This window comes from Mauremys reevesii, linkage group 2 (assembly GCF_016161935.1).
Source record: "Mauremys reevesii isolate NIE-2019 linkage group 2, ASM1616193v1, whole genome shotgun sequence".
In the NCBI taxonomy this organism is placed as follows: Eukaryota; Metazoa; Chordata; order Testudines; family Geoemydidae; genus Mauremys; species Mauremys reevesii.
In genome coordinates this window covers 221,393,890-221,408,475 of record NC_052624.1, presented here as the reverse complement: position 1 = coordinate 221,408,475, position 14,586 = coordinate 221,393,890, and the positions used below count along the sequence as shown (strand labels likewise).

General features: G+C 42.8%; 1 protein-coding gene across 5 annotated transcripts in view; it reads left to right on the top strand.

The window, feature by feature from the left end:
• The window catches only part of LOC120396444 (kinesin-like protein KIF20A), a 38,994-nt gene extending 25,917 nt beyond the window's left edge, over window positions 1-13,077 (top strand). For 4 of the 5 annotated variants that reach the window (XM_039521333.1, XM_039521332.1, XM_039521329.1 and 1 more), the window contains exons 16-19: window positions 6,502-6,619; window positions 6,695-6,762; window positions 8,359-8,478; window positions 12,043-13,077. In XM_039521333.1, the coding sequence (XP_039377267.1) occupies window positions 6,502-6,619; window positions 6,695-6,762; window positions 8,359-8,478; window positions 12,043-12,318 (582 nt within the window). In that variant the 3' untranslated portion in view covers window positions 12,319-13,077. The remainder of the gene's footprint in view (window positions 1-6,501; window positions 6,620-6,694; window positions 6,763-8,358; window positions 8,479-12,042) is intronic. The other variant, XM_039521331.1, reaches the window with a different exon arrangement.
• Window positions 13,078-14,586: the final 1,509 nt, after the last annotated feature.

Here is a 14,586-nt window from a genome sequence, read left to right as displayed (position 1 = left end):
CTGTTGGTCCAAGACTTCCCCAGGGTTGCACCACCTTCAATGTAGTGAGCCACTGAACCTCTATGTCTGTGGCCACTGCATCTAGATGCTCTCCTTCCTTTGGTGAGAATGGAGCTGGTACTGGAGTTGGTGCGGGGGACCTCAGCACTAGCACTCTCTTCAGCCCTGCCATGTTCAGCGCTGCAAGTGCTCTCATGGCAGCTCTCACCACCTTTGTCGTTTGGTGCATTTGGATGCTCCGATACCGCTGTTTCCATCAGAACCAATGCTCCCTGTGGCATCAGCATGCTCTGTACTGCCTTCATCAGGGGCCCAGATTCCCACCTTTGTTCTGGGCGACGGATGACTTGGACCAACGTTTGGCTCCCTTGGGTGTCACTCTGCCCACATTGCTGAGATCCCAGTGCTCTGATTCAGAGTCAGTTGTTATCCTCCTGCTCTGCATCAACTAGTGAACTCTGGGGGATGCCAATGGACCAGTGTGGCTCCCAGGTTGGCAGGTGCTTCATGGCCAGGACGGAGGTCCCTGGCCACCAATACCCTATCCCACTGGTCCCCAACCTTTTCGTCTGGCGGTGCCAGACGAAGGACCGTGGCAGTGGTCGAGCATCAGCTGAAATGCCGCTGAATTTCCATTTCGGCGGCGACGCCTCTCGATGACGTCGCTTGTTGGCGGCAAGTGGTGTCATTGAGAGGTGTTTCCACCAAAATGCCGTGGAAACTTGGTGGCATTTCGGCGGATGCTCAACCACCAGCCAGGAGGCAGGCGCGGCGCCCATGGGCACCGCATTGGGGACCCCTGCCCTATCCCTATCAGTGGCCGGACGATGCTGTGCTTCCTCATTTGTCCTCTCCTTCTATTCCAGAGAACTTTAAGGCGTACCAAGACCTTTACACCATGTAACCGCACCCCTGGGCATCCAGGCGGCATTCCTCCAAGAGAACACACACAAACTGGTGAACATTTTATAGCCCAGCATCCCAAGGAGAGTGGTCCTCCTGATCAGTGACGTGCTTCTTGAGCACACGAGAACCTGGTGGAGTATATTGGCCTCAGTACTGCTGGTGGCAAAATGCGTGGAAAAGTACTACTTTGTTCCCATGCAGTGATTTGAGGGGTTCTTTCTCCATCTGGCCCCAAATTTCCTTGTAACACCAGTAAAGGACAGGGCCTGGCCAGGAAAGTTCAAGTCTACTCTCAAGGACAGACTCATAAATTTTCCTGCCCAAAAGATCCAGCCACTCTACCTCATCGCCCTGGCAGATGAAGATTGCAAATCAATGAGCTTTGTTGGCCCAATATGACTTCCTCAACTAGTCAGTCATGGCTAAAGTTGAGGACCAATTGCCAGAGGCCTCGCGTGAGGAGTTCTGGGTGTTTGTTGTGGAAGGCTGCTTGCTGGCCAAAACATTCCTGCAGCCCACCCTTGATGTTACAAGCACCTTGGGCAGGGTTATGACCTTGGCAGTAACTGAGGAAGGCTTTCTGGCTGCAGAACTTTGGAATCACTCTGGATATCCACTAAGCCATCAAGGACTTGCCCTTTGACTGCAAAGACTTGTTCTCAGACAAGACTGATGACACTTTGCTCTCCTTCAGGAATTTCAGGGCTACCTTGAGGTCCTTGGAAGTGAACAGGCCATCCATGCAAAGATACCATTATGGGGCTCAGCAGCAGCAACAATGTCACCTGCCGCATTCCTTTGCACAATCTTTTCTCCTGAAACAGGACTATCCTAGAATGGGGATAGATCCCACAGGAGGAAGCAGTTGGGCTTGAGCTTCAGGCAGTTCACATGCCCTCCCTCAGCGCAGACCAAGCACCCATTTTGACTCCTTTGACCAGAGCACTGGTCCATTTTAATAATGCTTCAGACTATATTACCTCCGACAGCTGTGTCCTAGATACTGTTGAATGGGGCTATGCAATCCTGTTCCTCATGTCCCCCTTCGACCCTCCTTTCTTGTCCCTGTTCAGGAACCCGTCTCGCTAGACACTGCTCATCAAGCAGGTCAGCTCTTTGAAGTTGGGAGCGATGGAGGTTCCATGGGGAACACTGGAGCTGTGTGTTTTTACTCCTGGTATTTCCTTATACCGAAATCCAAAGGCGTGATGAGACCCATTCTTGATCTCTGTGGCCACAACAAATTCATTAAGTACTTGAGATTCTGCATGGTCACTCTATCGGCTATCCTCCCGCACTCTGTCAAAATGACTGGTTTGCTGCTCTGGACTTTGAGGACACTGTACATTTTGCTGAGCCACAGGAAGTTTCTACATTGTGGTAGGAGACGGCCACTTTCAGTATATGGTCCTCCCATTCGGCCTCTCTTCTGCCCCCTGAGTTTTCACCAAATGCATCGCAGCATATCTTAAGAGGAAGGGAATCCACATCTTCTGATAGCTTGATGATTGGTTGCTGAAAGCTGGCTCCAGAGAGAAGGTTCTTACCCACATTAACATCGTATTTAGTTTGCAGTGTTTTAAAATGAATCCCAGATGGTCGAGCAAAGTCAACCTTGACTTCTACTCAAATAGAGTGAGTTGGGTCCTCTGAGATTACGCAAGGTCCAAGGTATTCCTGCCAACCAACTGCTTCCAGGCATTTCTGTAGGCCTGCCTCAGTTTGCCATCTCAGCCATTTATGATAGTCCGCCTGTGTCCAAGCCTGTTGGGCCACATGTCCCCTTGAACACAGTGTGCCAGGTTGCATTATCACCCTCTTCATATGTGGCTCAGGATGGTTTACTGTCCTTCCCTGCATTTTCTCTGGACACATTGGTTTCTCTTCCTCCACTAGTCCTGGATTCCTTGCACTCATAGGAGTCCCCACACAATGTGTGTGCAGAAGTCCCCTTCACTCAGCCCTCTTCAAAGTCAGTGGTTACTGATGCTTCCCTTCTGGGTTGGGGGATGCATCTAGATTCACTAAGGGTGCAGCCTCACTCCATATCTGCATGTTGAACTTTGGGCCATCCACAATGCATGTCATGCCTTCTGGGACCACATCAGACACTTGATGGTTCACATGCTCATAAGAACGGCTGTACAGGGTCAGACCAAAGGTCCATCTAGCCCAGTATCTGTCTACCGACAGTGGCCAATGCCAGGTGCCCCAGAGGGAGTGAACCTAACAGGTAATGATCAAGTGATCTCTCTCCTGCCATCCATCTCCATCCTCTGACAAACAGAGGCTAGGGACACCATTCCTTACCCATCCTGGCTAATAGCCATTAATGGACTTAACCTCCATGAATCTATCCAGTTCTCTTTTAAATGCTAAATGTTATAGTCCTAGCCGTTACAACCTCCTCAGATAAAGAGTTCCACAAGTTGACTTTGCGCTGTGTGAAGAACTTCCTTTTATTTGTTTTAAACCTGCTGCTCATTAATTTATATGGTGACCCCTAGTTCTTGTATTATGGGAATAAGGAAAAGTTATTTACTTATCTACTTTCTCCACATCACTCATGATTTTATATACCTCTATCATATCCCCCCTTAGTCTCCTCTTTTCCAAGCTGAAAAGTCCTAGCCTCTTTAATTTGCCCTCATACGGGACCCTCTCCAAACCCCTAATCATTTTAGTTGCCCTTCTCTGAACCTTTTCTAGTGCCAGTATATCTTTTTTGAGATGAGGCGACCACATCTGTACGCAGTATTCAAGATGTGGGCGTACCATCGATTTTATACAAGGGCAATAATATATTCTCTGTCTTATTCTCTATCCTCTTTTTAATGATTCCTAACATCCTGTTTGCTTTTTTGACCGCCTCTGCACACTGCATGGACATCTTCAGAGAACTATCCATGATGACTCCAAGATCTTTTTCCTGATTTGTTGTAGCTAAATTAGCCCCCATCATATTGTATGTATAGTTGAGGTTATTTTTTCCAATGTGCATTACTTTACATTTTTCCACATTAAATTTCATTTGCCATTTTGTTCCCCAATCACTTAGTTTTGTGAGATCTTTTTGAAGTTCTTCACAGTCTGCTTTGGTCTTAGCTATCTTGAGCAGTTTAGTATCATCTGCAAACTTTGCCACCTCACTTTTTACCCCTTTCTCCTGATCATTTATGAATAAGTTGAATAGGATTGGTCCTAGGACTGACCCTTGGGGAACACCACTAGTTACCCCTCTCCATTCTGAGACTTTACCATTAATTCCTACCCATTGTTCCCTGTCTTTTAACCAGTTCTCAATCCATGAAAGGACTTTCCCTCTTATCCCATGACAACTTAATTTACATAAGAGCCTTTGGTGAGGGACCTTGTCAAATCATTCATTCATCATTCAACCGGGGTATGGGCCGCCAACAACAGATCTCCATAGTCTTCTATCCTGGGCCATTCGCTCTAGCTGGTTCCAGGTATAGCCCATTTTTTTGCTATCAACCTGAAGGTCGCGTCGCTAGGTATTTCTTGGGCGGCCTCTTTTCCGCTTGCCTTGGGGGTTCCACTGCAGTGCCTGTCTGGTGATGTTGGTTGGCTGCTTGCGTAGTGTATGTCCTATCCAGCCCCACCTTCTCCTTCTAATTTCTTCCTCTGCTGGGAGTTGATGGGTCCTCTCCAAGAGGTGGATGTTACTGATGGTGTCTGGCCAGCGGATCTGGAGAATCCTTCTGAGGCAGCTATTAATGAAGGTCTGGATCTTCCTGGTGGTTGTTTTGGTTGTCCTCCAGGTTTCAGCTCCATACAGTAAGACTGATTTCACGTTGGAGTTGAACAGTCAAATCTTTATTGCCAAAGACAGCTCTCTGGAGCTCCAGATGTTCTTGAGCTGTAAGAAGGCTGCTCTTGCCTTACCAATCCTTACTTTGATGTCTGCATCTGTGCCACCCTGCTGGTCGATGATGCTACCTAGGTAGGTGAAGGACTGCACTTCTTCCAGGGGGCTTCCATTCAGTGTGACTGGGTCGTTGCTGATGGAATTGATCCTAAGGATCTTGGTCTTGTCCTTGTGGATGTTGAGGCCAACCTGTGATGACGTGGCTGCCACTACGTTGGTCTTCTCTTGCATCTGCTGTTTACTGTGCGAAAGGAGTGCAAGGTTGTCGGCAAAGTCCAGGTCATCAAGCTGGGTCCACAATGACCATTGGATTCCATTCCTACGCTTGTAAGTGGATGTCTTCATAATCCAATCGATGACGAGAAGAAAGAGAAGTGGTGACAACAAGCATCCTTGTCTGACTCCGGTTCGCACCTGGAAGCTGTTTGTGAGCTGTCCTCCATGGATCACTCTACAGTGTATGCCGTCGTATGAATTCTTGATCAGGTTGACCACCTTTGCTGGGATGTCATAGTGCCGAAGGAGCTTCCAGAGGGTCTCGACCTTGTCAAAGGCTTTCTGGAAATCTCAGTACACTATGTCCACTGGATCCCCCTTGTCCCCATGTTTGTTGACCCCTTCAAAGAACTCTAATAGATTAGTAAGACACGATTTCCCTTTACAGAAACCATGTTGACTTTTGCCCAACAATTTATGTTCTATGTGTCTGACAATTTTATTCTTTACTATTGTTTCGACTAATTTGCTTGGTACTGACATTAGACTTACCGGTCTGTAATTGCCAGGATCACCTCTAGAACCCTTTTTAAATATTGGCGTTACATTAGCTATCTTCCAGTCGTTGGGTACAGAAGCCGATTTAAAGGACAGGTTACAAACCCTAGTTAATAGTTCCGCAACTTCACATTTGAGTTCTTTCAGAACTCTTGGGTGAATGCCATCTGTCAGCGGCTTTTGGTGCAAAGGAAATGAGGGGGGGTTAGGGTGAGGGGAGGGGTTACAGCCAAGAAGCAGGAGCATGAGCCCTCTACAGCAGTGGTTCTTAACCAGGGTATGAGCAGGTTTCAGGGGTCTGCCAAAATAAACCTGAGAGCAGGGCCAGTGCTAAACTCACTGGGACCCACAGCAGAAAGCTGAAGCCAGAGCCCAAGCAACTTAACTTCATGGGGCCCTCTGTGGCGTGGGGCCCTGGGCAATTGCCCTGCTTACTACCCCATAATGACACCCATGGCTCTTTTTCTACTGGATTTGCAGAAAAGCAGTTGTGGCACAGGTGGGCTGTGGAGTTTCTATAGCAGGTGGGGGGGGTGGGGGGTCGGTGCTCAGAGAAAAAGGCTGAGAACCCCTACTCTGCAGGTATTGCTAGGCAAAAGTATCCAGCTCTGGTGTGCTGAGCATGCACATTCCTAAGTGGAATACACATCTGCCTTGGCAAGAGAGTGGCACAAATTTTTAGAGAAGACTCAATAAGACTAACTTTAAAAGTAAACTATCAATTGGCATCTGTTTCCAATGTTCAATATGGTCACATTTAAAGGTTAAAGACCAGCCTTTTAGTCAAAGGTGTATATTCTCTTTACGCAAATACCCACTTCGTCAGATGCACTGATATTTGCCCCATGAGCTCCAATATGTCTGTTAGTCTATAAGGTGCCACCGGACTCTTTGCTGCTTTTACAAATATCAGTGTGCATTTCTTTGTTCAGGACAGAGATAGGAAAATATTAGAGTTGCAACAAAAATTTGGAGAGTGGTCAGATGGATTGTTGGCTTCGGAAATCCCAAATTCAGATGTGTTGACTGCAGAAGACAAAGTGAAATCAGGTAAGCATCTGATATTCTTCTAGTATGTTCTTGTTGTTTAGTATAAACTAGCTTAACTCTCTTTGTCATATACAGATCTTAAGTATAAGGAGATGCAGAGAACTTCAGAAGTATTGCAGAGACAGTGCGATGAGAAAGATGAGGTAAATTTCTCTATCTTGTCCTAGACGTGGATGAGTTGGGGATTGTTTTGGTGATTGAGGGCTCTAGCCTGTAAGGGCCAGATCTTCAAGTGCTCAGCAATAGAACTCTCAACTGGGGAAAAGCTTTCAAGTGTTCCTACCCAATTCGCTGAGTTTTCTTTGGTGCCTAAAATGGCAATTGGGCTCTCTTACAATCTGGCTTGCCACTGGCTTGAATGTCATCTTGTAGTGACTATTACATATGCTCTCTAATAGTCGGGATGCAGTGGAAACTAGAATCAGCAAAAAATCTGGCCTAGGATCAGGATGCATCACAGATAATTATTGCCCCATATTTTAGAGATGGGAAACAGATGCGTAGGTTAAGTAACTTGCCCAAGAAAGCCAGGTAACAGCTCAGATACTGAATTTCAGATCAGTGCCTTTAAAAACCGTCCTTCCTTTTTTTTTTTTTGGTATCAGAGTAGTAGTACTATTAGTCTGTAGCCACAAAAACTATGAGGAGTCCAGTGGCACCTTAAAGACTAACAAACAGATTTATTTAACCACGAAAGCTTGTGCTCAATAAATCTGTTAGTCTTTAAGGTGCCACTGGACTCCTCATTCCCTTTAGTGCTTTAAAAAAAATAAAAATGAAGTCCCAGTGAAGTAAAACCAACTACTTGGTTAGTTGCCAAAGCTATTTTCTGGATGGAGTGCAGATCTGGAAGTCAGACATAAATGGCTCATTTCTGTAATATCCAGAGTGTGGATTAGGCTTACTGGTATACGTTTAAGCCCGATCCCAAAGCAGAATTCCTTCAACTCTTCACAATATGTACCCGTCGCTTACTAATTCACACCCTGGAGTAGCTTATTGGGGGGTGGGTGGGTGTGTATAAGCACACTAGAGAGAGGAGAAATCTCTTTAGCCAGCTTTAATAAACATACTCATATAGTAGAGATTTTCATCAATTTCTGCTGAAAACCAGACATTTTTAGTTTTGTGAGAAACTTTCTATATTTTACTAGCTCTAATTTTGAGTATATAATATATTTATTTAAAGTCCCTGGACTAGTCACTCATCTTCTTACCCCCAGTCTCCAGAATCTCAGCAGCAAGTTCTGGCCCTGAAGCCAATTTCAGCTTTTTGGCCTGAAAATGAAACTTGCTTTCTAGTGCAAAAGCTTAATTTTGAGGAGTTCAGCATTTCAAATTTAAAATGGCTAAAAGAGCAGCAAGCTATTGCTGGAATAGCAGCCTGAGACTTCAGGCAGTGGGGACAGTCTAAAGGAATTACCCATTCTCCTGGAAATCCCACTCTGCTATCCTGCTTCACTTCTCTCATACATTCCTACTCAGTGGCTCAGCTCTTACTTTGCATCGTTCCCCCTCCCACATTTGCCCATTTAACATAGTGAGCACAAGGATTTTTTTAATGTAAGTATTTATAACTTCAAAGCCTTTTGGAGAACTAATTTAAGAGTGGGGCTTTTTTTTGGTGTGTGTGTGTGTGTGTGTGTGTATATATATATATATATATGGGTGTGTGTGTGTATATATACACACCTTTAAAACTTTAAGGATTTCTTAAACTTGAATATTGTTTTGTGCAGCTTATAAAATCTCTGAAGCTTAAAATGCACAAATTAAATGAAACCTTACAAGAAGTGAATGAAGTCTGCAGAAAAACAACCGAGGAAAACAATAGACTGACGCACATGGTAATGCTCAAGGTTTGTCAAACAAGTATTGAAACTACTTTTAAATTAATTGTTAGTGCAGCTGATGGTTTTACAAGGCTATTTCTGAATAGGAGATAGCGATTTTATTTTTGGTTCTTGTTCCTTTTAGTGCTAGCATAAAGCTTGTCCTTGAGTTGGTTGCTTGCTGAATCTCGTTTATGGTATTTAGGATATGAATTGACCATACAGGACACTTCTTGTACTATGGTTTCAAATGTCAACCCCCTGTGTTTATATTCTCTAAACTGGTAATATGTAAAAAGTTTTATTTTGTTTGACTTGTATAGAGGGAGTAGATATGGAAAACTAGAGGAGACTGTACTGTAAATCTGACTGCATTTGGAATGATTTTATAAAACATTGGTTAGAAACTAGCAACTTTCAAATATAAATAAAAGATGCAGTATTCAGATAGCTCGTCTTGAATGCCCAAATATAATCCATTGTGGCTTGCTAGACCTCAGCAGAACACCTGTACCCTGATGTTGATTACTGTGAAACACAAAAATTATTAGCTTTAAGCAACAGTGCCTTTCCTATGTATCTAACTAGGGCCTCTGGACTAGATCTTCAGTTGAGGCCCCATTTTAGCTGCAGTGACTCTCCCACTGACCATGAGGCTTAAACAGAGTAGAATATGTTCTTTGGATAGCAACTAAATTAATACTGCTACCTTTGAATTTGGCCGCTGGGTTTGGAAGGGACAGATAAAAACAATGCAAGATACTTCTAGGACTACAGAGCTTTTTGCATTTAGCTCATGTGAGCATTAAATTACACAATTTACATCACTGGCCTTGAGTTTATAGCCCATTCATTTCACTGGGGTAGCTCAGTCCCTTCAGTTTTTATTCTAGGGTTCGGATACATCAGTTCACATTTAAAAGGCTTTTGTTGCAACCATAAGAACCAGAAACAATTTTTTCTTAAGACTTTACATTCTTCAGAATGTGAATAGCTATGGGGGCTCAATCATCTGCCTCAAATGGGCAGGATGTATGACCATTTCAGAGCTTTAATTACTGAGCACAAAGCTTGTCAGACACTGGGAGACTCTTATCTGAAAGTTAATTTGGTGTACACAAAACAAGCAGAGGGTCTTCTTTCTGCAGGATGATGTAGAGCACTTAAATGAAATATTGCAAGCTGCCCCACCCATGCTTCATCATTGACCAATTTTGATGCCGTTGTGGTTCTCTGTGGTCAAATATCTGCTATGTAGGAATTGGACTGGGCCCAGTAATCCATTTCTTGGCCATTGAATAGCCAGTTTAGATAGTAACAACCTGGGTTGAACTTGAGGACTGATTTTATGCCACATGGAAAACACTTTGAAAACTACCTTCCCCTTTCTTACCACTTGAACACTTACATAAAAACAGGAACTCCTCCTTGATGAGCTATGTCTTATTCCAGCCTAAAGTCAAACAGAATTATGCTGTAATTGCTGTGGAGAGAATTCTGACTCTAGGTTTGAAACTGAAACAGGAGCAGATGAATACCTAAGGAGTAAAGATCCTGTGACCCTTACTTCCCCAATATTTTGAGTTTCTTGTCTTAATGGGTCAAATATAGACATAAATTGGAAACTGAAGTTAATTAGCGTACCAAATGTGGTATTCAGGCATCTTGCTCTGTTTAGTTTCTGAGGTGGTATTGCATGTGTTTGTGACAATGTAATTTAATGTCTCAATATTGCCGAAACTTTAAGTAAAATTTTGGCTAATGGCCTTTGCCCATTTTTCTTCAAATATAATTGCCTGTACAGTAGAGTAGGTAAAATGTTTCAGCCAAAACTTCCTTAGCAGAAAATGCAGATTTGGCAACACTGAAACACTTTGTGAATTCATGTTGTTTTTGCCAAATTTGTGGAAGGGGAAACAAAACATAAAAAAAATCAGTCATTTTGACACTTTTTTGAATGTGGGGGAGGGGGAATCAGAATATTTTCCTCCAGAGCTGTTTTAAAGCTTCCTTCAAATTTTTTTTTTAAAAAACCTTAAACACTAAATGCAAACAATGTTGTTTTGGGTAGGACAAAATATTTTGTCTGATAGGCAAGTTGAAACTATAGCGAAGAACCAAATTATCAGACAGAGGAACACAATTTGTAAAGGGAAATCATGCCTCACAAAGCTATTAGAATTTTGAGGGAGTCACCAAACATGTGGCTACAGTGTACTAAAACTTTCAGAATGCCTTTAGCAAGGTCCCTCACCGAAGGCTCTTAAGTGTACAGTAAGCTGTGCTCGGTTAGGAGAGAAGGTCCTCTCATGGATCAGTAATTCGTTAAAAAACCAGAAATAAATGGTCAGTTCTCAGAGGTAAATAGCATTGTCCCCCAGGGATCTGTGCTGGGACTAGTGCTGTTCAACACATTCATAAATGATCTGGAAAAAGGTTAAATAGTGAGGTGACAACATTTGCAAACTCTTAATTTGAAGACTCTTACCTTGAGTAATTTTGTAAATTCAAAGACTGAAGAGTTGCAGAGGGATCTCACTAGACTGGGTGAATGGGCAACAAAATGGCAGCTGAAATTCAGTGTTGATATGTGCATTACTTTCCATACAAAATGGTGTTTTATAAAATGTAGAGTTGTGATAATAACAAATAACTTGGATCCCCACTCGGGAAAGATCTTGAAGTCATTGTGACTAGTTCTCTGAAAATATCTGCTCAATGTGCAGTGGCAATCAAAAAAGCTAACAATGTTGGGAACCATTAGTAAAGGTTTGGATAGATAATACAAAAAATGTCAATGTCACTGTATAAATCCTTGGTACACCTAAATCTTTCGTAGTGTGTGTAGTTTGGTACCCCCATCTCAAAAAAAGGTCTATTAGAATTGGAAAAAGTACTGAGAAGAGCAAATAAAATTAAGGATATGGAACAGTTTCCATAGGAGGAGAGATTAAAAAGACTGGGACTTTTCAGCTTGGAAAAGACGACTAAGCAGGGATATGATAGTCATCTATACAATCATGAATGGTGTAGAAAAGGTGTATAAAGAAGTTTCTGTCACATAACTACCAGTGATCACCCAATGAAAAGAAGAATAGGCAGTAGGTTGAAAACAAACATAAAGAAGTACTTCTTCACATACCACACAGTCAACCTGTGGCACTTGTTGCCAGGGGATGTTGTATAGGCCAAACTATAAAGGGGTTAAAAAAGAACTAGATAAGCTCATGAGGATAGGTCCCTCAGTGGCCATTATCCAAAATGGTCAGGGATGTAATCTGTGCTCTGGGCATTCTGAACCTCTGACTGCCAGAAGCTAGGAGTGGACAAGGAGTGAATCATTCTATTGCCTGTTCCGTTCATTCTTTACGAAGCACCTGGCCAATCAGGATACTGGGTTAGATGGACCATTGGTCTGACCTATTATGGCTGATCTTAAGATTGCCAGCAAACCAAAAAAATCAATGTGTTTGCACAGTTCTACTATATAGCACACTGATCTCATTCTAAATTTTACTTGGAGAAAATGAACAAAATAATAGTACCATCCGCTAGTGTTCACTTATCTAATGTGGTTTAACAATTTCATAGGAACAAGAAATGAGAAGTCTTCAGAACTGGGCTAAACGTGTCCTTGAGCTTGAAGCAACAGTGTCTCTTCTGCAAGAAGAACTAGATGAGAGAAAAAAGCACTTGTATTCAGAAGACCTTAAGGAGCAAAAACCCAAGAGAGGTTTGTTTGCTAATCTAAAATCTACAGTAGCAGGCACTTCTAAAACACCTGTTGGCAAAACCTTGGGGAAATCTGAAGACTCTCCAACCATGTCAAGAAAACAAGCTACTTTTGCACGTAAGGTAAAAGAGTAACTCTAATCCTTGATGCATTAATATGTCTGTATTGACAAGGCCCTTCAGCTGTAATTTTGACCTGATGTTAGCAACAGTTGGAATTTGGGTGAAGAAAAAAGGGTACAGCCTTACCATCAATGTAACTGGGAAGATAAGCTATTAATAGGAATGACGACAACTTTCCTTCTGTCAAATGTCTTCTTTAGTTACTAAAAAAGACATGTAAATGTAAACATAAATTGGAATTCTTGTGTACCTGTCGGTGAGAGATGTGATCATCTGCTGTGGAAACACAGCAGGTATGGATTTCCACATTGCAGGAGAATAGGTGCCTTGTGTCAAGGTTAGTGGTACATTTCTGTCTTTTACTTTCCTTGTTTCTTTTTACACTTGCTTCCAACACTCAAAATGGCATTTGCGCTAGAGCAAACAGCTTGTGCACTTTCACTGTTTCATTAGCTAGTAGATATTGTTTGTAGAGGAGCTGGCTTCCTCACAGTTAATCTTCTGCTTAATTTGAATTGAACTAGTAATCTTATACTTGATGTCAGTTTACTGTGGAATTAAAATGAGAGATTTGGCACTAAGATTTAATATAATCTAGTCAGATGATGGAGTGGCAAGGAGCCACTGTTCATTTTAAATGCTTCTGTAAATCCATAATTGTCTTGGTTTGGAAAGGAATGTCCATTTGAAAATCCCTCACTGAATTGTGTATGCAGTAGACTTCTTAAAATTTACTTATAATAAAGCTCGGGTTTTTTCAAGTCAATTAAATATTAGACCATTTAAGATTTGGTGTTAAACAGTGATTGTCATGTGATACAACTTGATAATTTGAGCTGCAAGTCCCTGTGTGTCTTAACTTTTTGTTTCTATTGAAATATGATGCCCTTGAAATCAAAGTTTAGGATCAAGAGGGCCAGTACCTCATCTTCTTAAAAGAGAAAACTTTTTGTCTAGAAATGTAGTGGGGCTAGGACTGCCTGGTGATTATAACCAGAAATAGTTGAGTTATTTTAGCCAGATGATAGGATAACTACTTCAGAAATAAGCGAGAGTCCTGTGGCACCTTATAGACTAACAGACATATTGGAGCATGAGCTTTCATGGGTGACTACCCACTTCGTCAATGCATTTACTTCAGAAATGTGTGCCAGTCACAAGGTTGTAGGAGTTGAGCAATTGCCTTTGCATGGTTTAATGGTGGCTGATTTTGTTGTGCTATATTGTCAGCATTACACAGCTATGTATAGGAACCCATGAGTCATGTAAGGAGGTTTTTGGCACGTTCTCAGCTTTCAAGCAGTGCCACGCAGAAAACTAGAAATGATCAAAATGATATTTTGGTGTCAGTGGTGTTGGTGTTGATGTAAATAGTGTTGATTTTGGATTTAGCCATACCCCCCAACTCTGAATGTATTATCTGAGTTGCTAAATTATGCAGCAGGTGAGCTTTATGTAGGAATTAAGCAATACATAACAATTAAGTCACGAAACAAGGTTTCAAGCAAGGGAAGCCGAATAGTTGGAGAGTTAAGTGAGTGGTGTGCATTCTTGTGGTCAGAGAAACCTGGGCTTGCAAAACATAGTAGCCTATATCTTTGGAGTACAAAGATTAGAGGTGTTGAAGTTTATACACCTCAGAAAACAAACCAAAAAAACCCCACCTCCTGACTGAGGCCATATTTACAGGGACTACAGTGGCATAATCCTATACTATAGAGGCAGCCTACAGTGACAGATGTTTTTATTTTTCATTGCTGTAAGAACTGTAAGTTTCATCTGCATGAAGTGCCGCCTGATAGAGCTGATGGAAGAAAAGATCAGAGGATTGGAGATGCAGGTGGAAACTGAGTTAGAAGGGGGTTCGAGCAGATGATGGAGCGAAGACATGAGGAGGCTGAAGGGAAAAGCTCAGACTTGCAGATGGAAGTAGGGCCAAAGAACTCTGAGGGGAGACTGCTGGGTGAGGAAAGTGGACAGTAGAAGCTTGTGACTAAGAACCAGGCAGAGGAAAAGACGGGCCAGTGAAGGAGAAATAGAGCTCAGGAACAGGTTTGCAGAGTTGGAAAATGAAGAAGGGGCACAGCAGGTGGTTGCTGAAGGTGAGAGGGCAAGAAAGAAGAGAAGAGCAGCTAGCGCTATAGGAAGAAGGGAAGAGTCAATGGAGACAACACCAAATATGAGCCCCAGGATGATACGGGATGGGTTGCGGAGGATTGGAAGGGACAGTAGAAATCGAGAGGACATGCAGCCAGAGGGAACAGGGGATAGACCGGAGAA